General features: G+C 47.4%; 1 protein-coding gene across 1 annotated transcript; it reads right to left on the bottom strand.

Annotated features, from left to right (window-relative positions):
• Positions 1–1,295: 1,295 nt before the first annotated feature.
• LOC100752312 (60S ribosomal protein L23a) lies at positions 1,296–1,777 on the bottom strand. The gene has a single exon (XM_027427749.2). The coding sequence runs from the start codon at positions 1,775–1,777 to the stop codon at positions 1,313–1,315; it is 465 nt and encodes a 154-aa protein (XP_027283550.1). The 3' UTR covers positions 1,296–1,312.
• Between the last annotated feature and the right edge of the window lie 11,387 nt (positions 1,778–13,164).

Below are 13,164 nucleotides of genomic sequence, written 5' to 3'. Positions count from 1 at the left end.
AGGCAGAAACAAGAACACCAGAAATGCCCTTGTCCTTTAGGGGCTGGAGCCTGGGGAGGGGAGCTGTGCTGGCTGTGGACTCCAGTCTTCACCATGCTTGGCTTTTTAGCAGTGCTTAATCTATTGGGAACTATTTTATTGTTTCAATATAGGATGGATGTATTTTAAAATGGCAATATATCATTACTATAAAACACAGAAAATAGGGGCTAGGAGACTCACTCAGTGGTAGAGGAGTTGTCAGACATAAGTAAGGCCCTATGTGCTACCCACAGCAAGAAAGAGAAGGGATGAGAGGGGGAGGGGCTGAGTGAAGACATATTTCTTCCCCTCAGTTTTACAACCAGATCAAAACCACAGTTGACCTGGCCTTAGTGTCCTTTCTCTGGACAGCCCCCAGACTCAGCTCTTGTCCTTCATGGTTTAAACAGTGGATTTGTGATTGGCCACCATGCTGGTGACTCCCTCACTGTAACCCTCCCGTGTCTGGCTCTCATTTCCAGGCTGTGTCTCAGATCACAAAGGTGTCCGCATGCTGTTTGATGGTGGCTGGAATCTGAACATTCTTCCTTGGAGCCCTCAGGTCTCTCTGTCCTCTGGGTGAAGCCATAATTGGGCATTACTTGCCCTGATGGCTAAAGCTAAAACCTTGAGGTTATTCTCGGTCTTTCTCACCCGGTAGCCAGCACCGATCCTACCTGTTGTACTGGTTAGATGTGTCTGCCTTTCCAGTTCTTCAGCACGGTCCATCCTGTCCTGCTGGCTGCTCCCTGCCCACTCTCCTTCACCCCTGCCCTCATCACTCTCCTTCACCCCTGCCCCATCACTCTCCTTCACCCCTGCCCCATCACTCTCCTTCACCCCTGCCCTCATCACTCTCCTTCACCCCTGCCCCCACCTCTGTCCTTCACCCCTGCCCCCATCACTCTCCTTCATCCCTGCCTCATCACTCTCCTTCACCCCTGCCCCCACCTCTGTCCTTCACCCCTGCCCCCACCACTGTCCTTCACTCCCTTTCATTCTCCTTCCAAATAGGTTTGTTGTCCTTTCTTTTTTTTTCCTCTTTTTTGAGACAGAGTCTCAAGTAGTCCAGGCTGCCCTCAAACACTATGTAGCCAAAGATGCCTTTGACTTTCTGCTCCTCCTGCCTCCACTTCTCCAGTGCTGGGATTCCAGGTGTGCTCCACCAGGCCAGAGGTCAAACCCAGGGCTTCCTCATTGCTAGGCCAGAATTCTCCCCAGCCCCTGGAATGCATTTTTTTTTTTTTATGGTGAAAAAGTGTATATTTGGAGTTAGCCAGCTGGACTCAGTTTAGATGATCCCAATTTTGTTGGCAACATCCAGAGCATCATAATCAGGAGCCAAGCGAACACATGCCTTCTTCTCTCCGTCAGGCCTTATGAGGGTGTTGACTTTGGCCACATCAATGTCATAGAGCTTCTTCACAGCCTGTTTGATCTGGTGCTTGTTGGCCTTGACGTCCACAAGGAACACAAGTGTGTTGTGGTCTTCTATCTTCTTCATGGCTGACTCAGTGGTCAGGGGGAGTTTGATGATGGCATAGTGGTCAAGCTTGTTTCTCCTGGGCGCGTTCTTTCTCCGGTGTTTGGGCTGCCTCCGGAGCTGCAGGGTCTTGGGCCGCTGGAAGGTGGGTGACTTGCTGATCTTCTTTTTGTGGCTGTGGACGCCTTTCAGCACTGCCTTCTTGGCTTTCAAGGCCTTCGCTTTGGCTTTGGGAGGGGCAGGAGCTTCCTTCTTCTCTTTCAGCAGAATCATCTTGGTGAAAAGCGCATTTTTTTTTTTTTTCAAGACAGGGTTTTTCTGTGTAAGAGCCTGGGCTCTGTAGACCAGGCTGGCCTCGAGATCTGCCTGCCTCTCCCTCTGGAGTGCTGAGATTAAAAGTGTTCATCACCACGTCCAGCTCCTGGAACACATCCCTAAGTGTCTGCCGATGCTTCTAAAACTGCCCTGTGTACTGCTCTATGGGACACAGGTGCCACTCCACCATGTAAGTGCATCTTTGCAAAGCCACATTTCTTTGGCCAAGCGCTGTCACACAGGGCACGTCTCCGACCTCCATGGATCTGCTTGAGGATTGCCTGCTGGCAACAGCCTCCCTAAGTCACTCTTCTCTGTGCTCCAGGAAGACGGAAGATGCAGTACAGGACCAAGAAAGCTAGTTCACATTTGTATTGGTAGCACTCGGAGGACTGAAGCAGGTAGGTGGCCCAAGTTTGAGGTCAGCTTAGGCTACATAGTGAGCTCCAGCCTGAGTTATAGAGTGAGACCTTGTTTAAAACAAAAACAAAGACAAAAACAAAACAAAACAAAACGAAACAAAAAACTGGGCTGGAGACATGGCTCAGTAAGTAAAGTACTTGCCATCGAAGCTTGAGGCTTTAGTTTGGGACCCTAGCAGTCACTCAAAAAGCTGGGCAAGGCAGTACATATTTGTAATCCTAACACTAAGATGGGATCCTTGGAGGTTGCTGGCCGATCACCCTAGACAAATCAGTGAGCTCTGATTTGTCTGGCAGAGAGACTCTGCCTCAAAAACAAAACAAAACAAAAAAACAAACAAACTAGGTCCAGGGGCAGAAAACAAGGGTAAAGGCGTTTACTGTCAAGCATGACAGCTGAGTTCAATGCCTGGAACTCACACAGTGGAAGGAGAAAACCCACTTCTGCAAGCTGTGCTCTGGTCTCCGTGTGTGTGTGTGTGTGTGTGTGTGTGTGTGTGTGTGTGTGTGTATGATTATACATATGAACATTTATACAGACACATAGACACACATACATACATAGACACACACAAAAAAAAGAAAGAAAAGAAAACACCCAGTACCAAGACATAGAAGTTGATTTCCTTAAGAGTATATATAGCCAAGCGATGATGGCGCACGCCTTTAATCCCAGCACTCTGGAGGCAGAGGCAGGCGGATCTCTGTGAGATCGAGGCCAGCCTGCTCTACAGAGTGAGTTCCAGGATAGGCTCCAAAGCAATACAGAGAAATCCTGTCTCAACAAACAAACAAACAAACAAAAAGAGTAAATATAATCCCTGGCAGTGGTGGTGAATGCCTTTAAACCCAGCACTTGGGAGGGAAAAGCAGGCGTATCTCTGTGAGTTTGAGGCCAGCCTGGTGGTTTACAGAGCAAGTTCTAGGATTGTTACACAGAGCAACACTGTCTCGAAAAACAAACAAAAGAGTAAATATAAAATGTCTTCACATTGTTCCTCTGTACCGTAGATGCCCCCATTCAAAGTCACCCTCTTGACCAACCCACCACCTGCACCACCACGCTAGAGATGATTGCTCTTCCCACAAGAACACACTTGCTCCTAAGGTGGCGAGAGCTGGGCAGAGCAGAGAGAGAATGAAGGCTTCACCCACATATCTTCTCCAGCAGGGAAGAGGTGACCCCGGGAGGCTTTGCTTCCATGGCCTCTCCATTTGTTAACAAAATGAGTAAGATTGTATCTTACAACTTTGTTGTTATCAAAACAAATAGGATGGGCGCCTGGGTGCAGCTCAGTGGTAGAGAACTTCCCTAGCATTGTGCCCTGGGGGGTTCACTGCAAAAGAGAATGAAAACTCCTCTTTTCCCCAAATAGTCTAGATTTATTAATGTATTCATTACTATTCATTTCTTTCTTCTCATTTTCTTTCCTTCAGGGCTGGGGATTGAATTGTCTCCCAAGTGGGAAGCACACTAACTACTGGTTGAGCTACACCCCCACCCCAGTTTTGAATTTTAAAGAGAAATGAAAATCCAAACAATTTCTCAAGTGTCTAAAATGTACGTGGGCCCAGTGCTGACTGTTTGCGGACCCTGCCTGAGAGTAAAACCTGAAAGTCTTTGAAAGGCTGAGGAAACAGAGTGGAACCTGCTGGAACTCTCGGGCGCTGGGCCTGGTTACTCTCTCCAGGCCTGGGTTCCCAAGGGATAGGCAGTCGCTCTAACGGCTAGACCCAGACATAAAATGAAGCAAGCAGGACAGATGGGGCCATGGGTTCCCACTGATCCAGAAGCTGGAACTAGCACCACTGTTTGAGAGGCAGCCCTGGAAGATGGGACCTCTTGGGCTGTGGGGCCATTGCTGATACATGATTTGCAGTTGAGGAAAACAGTCGTGGGAATTCAGTGACCTGACAAAGCCCACTTGGAGAATAAATGGTGACTTCAAGATTTCAGAGAGGGTTGTGCTCTCATGGGCTTTTAGACAGACTGAATTTGAGGTGCCAGAAGGCCTTGGGTAGGGGAAAATGTCTAGGAGCTAATTGGATAAACTAAAGGCTCAATTCCCACCTTGGAATTACACGCTTTCTGGTGATGCTGAGAGTTCTGAAGGGCCTTGCTCTTTGCTCTTGCCCTCGTGTGGGACTGCACATTCTACCTTGCTCCCATCTGACCTCTTCCCTCTGGTAGCTGATGGCCTCAATCACTGGCCAGGTGTGTCTGTCTTGCTTCTGGGACACTCTGGGAGCCCCTCCTAGGCACACCCTGGGCTGCTATCAACACCCCCGCTCTTCTCCCTGGGTTGTTTCAGAGAAGTTGACTAGGGACCCGGCTCCTAGGTGACACTCTAAGTACTCACCTCAGTAATGAGTATTTACCAAGTCCTTTCTACACAGCAGGTGCCACTCTAGGCACTGGGATATGTCTGTGAGCAAAGGAGGCACAGAATGTTCTAGAGAGGAGCATCCACGGACCCTGTCATAGGTCAGAGTGCAGCTGTCACACAGAAGACAGAGCTGTAATCACAGTGCCCTGAGGACCTGGAGAAGACCAGGAAAGAGGTCCAGAAAGATTCAGAGGGGCCAGTTTGGAGAGGTCCAGGTGATGGGTGCCTAGGAGTAGAGGCAGGGCAGGAGGAGCAGAGCAGAAGTGACCTACTGGGTGGAGTCAGGTGACCTCCTGGGTCACTGGGTAACTATGAGGCAGTAGATTGATGGAAAGGGAGAATACAGTAAGAAGGCAACAGTGCTAATGTGGTGAGGTGGTGTAGGCTTATACCCTCAACATTCAAGAGAAAGTCTCAGGAAGATCAGAAGTTCAAGGCTAGCCTGAGCTACATAAGGCAACAACAACAACAAAATCCTTAAGAAAAGCTAGCTGCTGGGGCTGGAGAGATGGCTCCATGTGTAATGGAACTTGCTGCGCAAGAGGACCTGAGTTCAGAGTCTCGCACCCATGTGAGGAGAGAACAATCCAGGAGACAGTGTGCTGACCCTCAACTCCAGCACTGAGGTTGAAAAATGAAAAATAAAGACCCAAAGACCGATATTTGGGTTCAAGCTTCAAGCTGAAGATCAGCAAAGCAAAGCAGCCAAGCCAGTAGCTCTTACCTCTACCCAAGTTGAAGCAATCCTGCCCTCAATGTGGCTGGAGACTAATTGCCCGAATGTGGCTGGAGACCAAAATGGCCCAGACTGAATATCTGCTCCTATTGTATATACATCTGTAGAGCTGGGAGTAAAGGCGTGGGAACCCAAGTGCTGAGATCTCCTTTGTGTGAGTTGTTTCTCTTTTAGACTGATTCAATCTTGTGTAGCCCTGGGTGACCTTGGACTCAGAGATCCATCTGCCTTTGTCTCCTTGAATCCTGGGATTAAAGGTGTGTGCCAGCATTGCCCAGCTTCTATAGCTAACTAGTACGGTTGGCTTTGCATTTGGATCCTTCAGGCAGTCTTTATTAAATCATAAATAATATGTCACCACAGTGAGGGGAGAGACAGGAGGCTCACTGGGGCCCTATGGCTGCCAGTCTAGCTCCAGCCATGAGAGTTGCTGTCTCCAGGGAGTAAGTAGAGGATATCTGTATCCTCTACAGCTTGAGCACACCCCCCCACCCCCATGTGTACATACATCCCCCATACACATACATTCATATGAATAATTCATTTAAAAGAGAAAATAGCTCTTGCCTAAGAAAGGGGGAAGAGGGAGAAGGGGTAAGGACCAGTGTGATGGGAGAACTACTCAGAAATCAGGACAGTGACATCAGAGCATAAAACTAAGCATCAGCCTCACTGCTACTGGCAGATTATGGCCAGAGCCACAGTGCCCATAAAGAGGAGACTCAAGCCGGGCATTGGTGGAGCACGCCTTTAATCCCAGCACTCAGGAGGCAGAGGAAGGTGGACCTCTGTGAGTTTGAGGCCAGTCCGGTCTACAAAGAGCGAGTTCCAGGATAGGCTCCAAAGCCACAGAGAAACCCTGTCTAAAAAAAAAAAAAAGAAAGAAAGAAAAAAGAAAGAGGAGACTTAGCAGGCTCAAGGGTGCTTTCCTTGCTCTGTTTTCATCAGTGCATTACAGTTTGGATCTTGCAAAAACAAACACAATTTAGACAACTTCTTTTTTTTTGTGTGACATTAATTTATTGTGTTCATGTGTACATACATACCTGTGCAAGTGTGGAGAGGTCAAAGGACAACTTCCGCCATGTGGGTGCTGGGAACCGAATTTAGGTCATCAGCCTTAACAACAAGAGGCATTACTTGCCAGGCTACCTCATCAGCCCACGTGTGTGTGTGTGTGTGTGTGTGTGTGTGTGTGTGTGTGTGTTTGAACTCTGGCTGACCTGGAATTCAATTCTGTAGCCCATATTGGCTTTGAACTCAAGGCGATCCTTGGCCTCCAAGCACTAAGACGACAAGTGTGTGCCACCATATTTGACTTTTGGAGGTTTTGATAGTCTTATTTATACTTCAAGGAGCTGTCTACTTTTCTAACAAGAGAAGTTTGACGTTTGGTAGGGAACAGTGCTATCCCCTCCTTTCCTAGCCCCAGACACAACATTCTGGTCTCCAGAATGTTGACACCCATATTTTTTTTTTTGTTTTGTTTTGTTTTACAAGACAGGGTTTCCCTGTGGCTTTGGAGGCTGTCCCTGAACTAGCTCTTGTAGACCAGGCTGGTCTCAAACTCACAGAGATCCGCCTGCCTCTGCCTCCCGAGTGCTGGGATTAAAGGCGTGCGCCACCACCGCCCGGCAACACCCATATATTATGTCAGACAGCATTTATATCAAGCTACTTTTTTTTTTTTTAGATTTATTTTTGTTATAGTGTTCTGCTTGCATGTGTGCCTGCATGCCAGAAGAGGGCACCAGATCTCATTTCAGATGGTTGTGAGCCACCATGTAGTTGCTGGGAATTGAACTCAGGACCTTTGGAAGAGCAACCAGTGCTCTTAACCACTGAGTCATCTCTCCAGCTCCACAATACCTTTTTTAAAAAATCTTTTTACTATTTACATGTACATGTGTGTACCACATGTGTGTGGGTCCCCACAGAGGCCAGAAGAGGGCATTTAATTTCCTGGAGCTGAAGTTAACATGCATTCTGAACTGCTGAGCCATCTCCAGTCCCTCAAGTCACCTTCTTTAAGCTGGTTACTTTAGGATTAAACTACTTACCCTCCTGGATTTCAGGTGTTGTCATCTGCAAAATGGAGGTAATCATAACTCACAGACCAATTATAAGCATTAAATACAAAGAGCTTTTTTGGTGTGTGGCCTAAGAGATCAAAAAGCAGGGCCTTATACATGCTAGTCGGGAGCTCTATCACTAAACTACACCTCCAACATATGAAAAGCATGCTCTGTCTCTTCACCTACTCTCTCTCTCTCTCTCTCTCTCTCTCTCTCTCTCTCTCTCTGTCTCTCTCTAGGTTACCACCATAACCCAGGCTGCCCTCCAACTCTCCAGCCTCAGCCTCCTGAGTACTGGGATTACAAAATGGCACTATCACACATGGCCGAAAGGCATTTTAGTCTTTAAAAAGATTTTTTTTTAAACTTTAAAAACAATCTTTTTCATTTTACATAACAATCCCAGTTCCTACTCCCTTCCCTCCTCCTGCTATCCCCCAAAAGATTTTTTAAATGTTTATTTGTTTAGTTTTGGGGAAAAGAGTCTCTCAATGTAGCTCTGGCTGTCAGAATTTCCTATGCAGACGAGGCTGGCCTCGAACTCACAGAGATCCTTTAAGCTCTGACTCCTGAGTGTTGGAATTAAAGGCATGTGCCACTATACAGTTTAGTCTTTTTCTTTGTGTGTGTGTTTTTTGTTTTTTTTTGAGACAGGATCTCTCTATGCAGCCTTGACTGTCCTAGAACTCACTCTGTAGACCAGGCTGGCTTGTCTTTGCCTCCTGATGGCTGGCATTAAAGAAATGTGTCACCAAGATTGGCTCTACATTTTAGTCATATATTTTTGGTTGTGAGCCTAGCCTTTAGCAGCTGAGCCATCTCTCCAGCCTTACATTTTGTCTTAAAGTCAGGATTAGGGATATAGTTTAATGGTAGAACATTTGCCTAGCTTGTGCCACAAGACCCCAGGGCTGATCCCTAACATTCGTGTGTGTGTGTGTGTGTGTGTGTGTGTGTGTGTGCGCGCGTGCGCGCACGCGCGTTCGAAAAGGTTAGCAAAAATGCTATGTAGTATTAGCACATGTAGACTGTTCAGCAGGGGCTCTGCTTGTTTGGATAAGAGATTCTGGAACAGCCTTAGCTTGACAAAGCTTCTCTGGCCCCACCCAATACCCTGGACTCTGATGTGTTAACCATCAACTTCTGATCTAAGTTCACCTGTGTCTCCTCCCAGGGAGGTCCCCTCCACTTTGTCTCATCTCAGATCCCAGATCAATAATCCGTTGTAAAGTAGACTTCCAAACTGTGCAACTGCCAGGGATAATAGTCCCCAGCTGAACTAAGAACCCATATTCTGGATGTGAAGGTCAACAGGAAGCAGGCAGCTAGTATTCATCTGTGACGTACAATGCTCTCGGTGACACTCTTTAATAAACATGCTAAAGGCACACACATTCGTCAAGAGCAAGCAATGATCATAAGCTTGCACGTGAGGTAGGCTTCCCCTGCCGAGGGATTTGAGTGTGGGGAGTCGGTGAGCCTCAGGCTTTTGCTGGAAAATGCCCTGTGAGGGAATGACCTTCAGCCCTATTTGCTGCCCAGTGACCTTGGGACAGGAGCTCTGCTGCTCTGCTGGTGTTTAGAGTTACCCTAAGGAATTTGCTTGCCTGAGCATCAGCCTCTGTCAGAGAATAAACAGACAGTGCCGGGGAACAAGGCTGTGAGGGGACCGGATGACTGGTACATCAGGGCTTTCTCCAGCCTGCACACTTTCTCTAGGGCCTTCCTAACAAGTTACTGCTGGTGAATGTCTAAACAAGACTCTGCTGCCTCAAACCTCTCAAGTACTGGGATTATAGGCATGTACCACTGCACCCAGCCTTTTTGTTTGTTTCTTTGAGAGGATTTCTTTGTGTAACAGCCCTGCCTGTCCTGGAACTTGCTCTGTAGACCAGGTAAGAACTCACAGAGATTCACCTACCTCTGCTTCCCAAGTGCTGGGATTAAATGTGTGCACCACCACTGCCCAGCCTGTACCTGGTTTAAGGATATTTTAACACACACACACACACACACACACACACACACACACACACACACTGACTTTTTGAGACAGGGTCTCTCTGTGCAGTCCTGGAATTTACTATATAGACCAGGTTATTCTTGAATTCCCAGAGATCTGCCTGCCTCTGCCTCCCAAGTGCTGGGATTACAGGTATATGTTACCATGCTTGGCAAAAAATACTTAGTTTTTGTTTTTGGAGACAGGATACCCCGTGTAGCCTTGGCTGTTCTGGAACTCGCTCTGTAAACCAGGTTGGCCTTGAACTCAAAGAGATCCACTTGCCTCTGTCTTCTGAGTGCTGGGATTAAAGGCATGTGCTACTGAAGGCCGGCATTTGATGCATGTGAGATGAGGACAGCTCTTAGGAGGTTTCTTCTGCCACTGTGTCATTCTGGTGACTGAACTCTTGGTGATCAAGTTGACAGGCTGGGTAGCAATGCAAGAAGTGCCTTCACCTGCTGAGCCTGCCCTGGAGACTATGAGTGTGCACTCGAGTATGTGTACGTGTATACATATGTGTGGGTGTGTATATGTATATCTATTTTTAATTTCTTTTTGAGTCTAGGTCTCATTATGCAGCCCTGGATAGAATGGAAGTCATTATGCAGACCAGAGCGGCTTCACATTCACAGGCATGTGCTGTCTCTGCCTCCTGATCACGGAATCTAAGGCATGTGCACTAAAGATAGCTAAGCAGTTTATACTTCAATGATGAAACCCTAATTCTTAGAAAGGAAAGTGGGGAATGACTGATCCGGAAACATCTCAGAATGAACATACCTGCTACTGTGTCTAAAACTACATGTAATCAGAGTGTGGCTTTTTGTCCCTAACTCAGCCATGTTCCATTGTCTACAGCTGAGTTGTGAGCCTTGATACTCACTTATTGCACCAGAGAGAGGCAGTAGGGTGCCATGCTGTGGTTCTACCTGGAAAACTTGTCACCAAGGCCTCCAAATCACAAGTTGCAGGCCAAATAAAGACACGCAGAAACCTGCAACGCCTCGATGCAGCAGGGCTTTGAAAATAGCAGCTGCAGCCACAAACCAAAGAACAGGCCTTTGTGAACAGTGTGAAAGAAACTGTTTGTCCTACGCTCATCTTTTAAGCCACAGAGAATCCCCTACTGTTGCTAATGTCTCCAAGGACAGGAGTCAATTATATGAACATCAAATGTGTTAGTACCAAGCTTTATTTTCCTGTTAAATTTCCAGGGCCCTTCCAATCATGTAAGGAGGACAAGAGACACCCCTCCCCCAGTCCACCCAAAGACTGCAAGGGGTCAGGCTCAGTATGAGCCACACAATGAGCCAGGAGATGAATGAAGTCACCTTTGCCCTGTAGAACCCACACACTGGGGAAGACCCGAGTTACACCCTGACCAGGCATGTCTTTCAGGAACACTGGCCTCGTTCCAGCTGCTCACTGTACCTGCCCCTCAACAAACTGCCTTTCAGTTTTTCGAAGAACATTGACTTTATCTCCTCAGCCAAATGGCTGTCGTTTGACAGAGGAAGATAAGTCAGTTTCAGGAACATTTCTGTTAGAGACATCTAGCCCTCTGCTTTCTGGGCAGCTTCATACCTGGAGCCACCACTAGACCTTTTCACACAGCTCAGCCAGGGCAGGGGGTCTGGCTTAGAGTCTGCTCGTCCCTGCACTGCACGTGTGAGGCCCTGAGGTTCAATCTTAGGCACTGGAAAAATAAATACAAACAATGGCTCTCAGACTTGGGCTGAGCCAGGCACTGAGGTCACCCTGAGCATGCCATCCTCCTCTGTCCACCATTAGTGATTCTGAGGCTAAACCACTGTGCAAAGTCCTTCCCAGGGTTCTACTTGGCCTTGCAGATGAAAGGTCGGAGGATTTAGCAGATGGAAGGGAATAAAAGGGATCAGAAAGGGAAAGGGCTCCTCTTCTAAGCCCAAAACCCAAGACAGTGCCAGGATGGGAATAAAAACTGTTCTTGCTGCTCTGAAACGCTTAGGAGGCCAAAAGATGGTCTTTAATGGCTCACACAGCTACCCATTCATTTCAGAAGTTAAATCAGACGGCATTCCGGGGACCCAGTGGTTTCCAGATTTAAATAAATTAGCAATCAGGATGAAAGAAGCTCTCTTCTCTCCACACTTTGAAATGCAGGTGATGGAGCCAAGGCATGTTAGCAAGGGAACAGAGAGGTGTAGGTGCGGGAACCAGGATAGCAGGGACAGTAGGGAATGACCAACAATGGTTTAGTGTGGGGTGAGAGGGCAAGGCAGGTCAAGAGAACATCCAGCAGTGGGTGGTGGCAGAGACTGGCAGTGCTCAAGGGGTGGACTTAACCGATGTGTATCATGGGGGTCAGGCTCCCCCTGTGTGTGGTGTATGTTCATGTTCATGTTCATGTTCATGTGGGTGTGCCATGTGCATGCGTGGAGGTCAGAGGCCGATGTTGTCATTGGTCAGGTTTGCTTCTCTCTCTCTCTCTCTCTCTTACACACACACACACACACACACACACACACACACACACACACACACACGCTTATTTTGGGGTGGGAGACTTGGAGGCCAGAGGACAACTTTCAGGAGTGAGTCTTTACCTTCTACCATGTGGATTCTGGGGATTAAACCCAGGCAAGTGCCTGCACCACCGAGCCAACTCATTGGCCAGGATCCTTAAAAAAGCAAGTTTGTGTGATGGTTACAAGTGCGCACACACACACCTGTGTACCACAACGTGCCTGTGGTTAGAGGACAGCTGTAAGAATTAGTTCGCACAGTTCAGTGTACAACAGGATGGCCATGGCTTCACTATCTTCCTTCTTCAGCACCAAGTGCTGGGGCTATGGGTTTACACTACCACATCAAGCTTCAAACTGGCTTCCAGAAAACTCGACAAGTCATTTAGGTTTTTTTCCCCAAGACAGGGTTTCTTTGTGTAACCCTGGCTATCCTGGAACTCTGTAGATCAGGCTGGCCTTGAACTCACAGAGATCCAACTGCCTCTGCCTCCTGAGTGCTGGGATTAAAGGCATGCACCACCTTGCCCAGACCATTTTATTTTATTTTTTATGCTGGGGATTGAGCCTGGATTCTTACCCATTAGGCAAGATCTCTACCACTAAAGTTGCCCAGTGTCTCAGTTGACTTCCTGTTGCCTGCAAGATGTGGGACTCTCAGTTACTCCTGCAGCACCACTCTTCCCCCATGCCACCATTCTGTTGATAATTGACTGAACCTCTGAAACTGTAAGTGAGCCCCTACAACTTGCTGTGGTCATGGTGTCTCTTCACTAACTAAGACAGTCTGGAGGGTGAAGTGCATAAATTCAAGGTCAGTAAGACTTCAAGGGCCTAAAAGCAATTACTTATCAAGGTTAAATTTTTTTTGAGACAAGGTCTTGCCACATAGCTCAGGCTGGCACTTAACGAGATCTTCCTGCAGCAGCTGAGTGCTAGGATTGGATTACCAATGTGCACTACCTACCACACTAAGCATTCTGAAATTCTAAGAAAAACACCCTAAAACAGTCCTCTTGTTGCTTCTTCCTATGACTCAGAAGCAAATCCTTATCAACTGCTCCGACTCCGGAGTTCCCAAAAACTTGTAATGCATTTTATAGTAACACAAATTTTGTGTATTAATACGCAATACTATCTCATGGTGTGTGTGTATGTGTTGAGATAGGCTTTCACAAACTATGTAGCCTGGGCTGCCCTTGAACTTAAGGCAATG

This window comes from Cricetulus griseus, chromosome 7, assembly GCF_003668045.3.
Source record: "Cricetulus griseus strain 17A/GY chromosome 7, alternate assembly CriGri-PICRH-1.0, whole genome shotgun sequence".
NCBI lineage: Eukaryota > Metazoa > Chordata > Mammalia > Rodentia > Cricetidae > Cricetulus > Cricetulus griseus.
This window is presented reverse-complemented; position numbering and strand designations above follow the sequence as displayed.

Coding starts and splice junctions, on each gene's coding strand:
- LOC100752312 (XM_027427749.2), bottom strand. CDS start 1,777: ATGATTCTGCTGAAAGAGAAGAAGGAAGCTCCTGCCCCTCCCAAAGCC.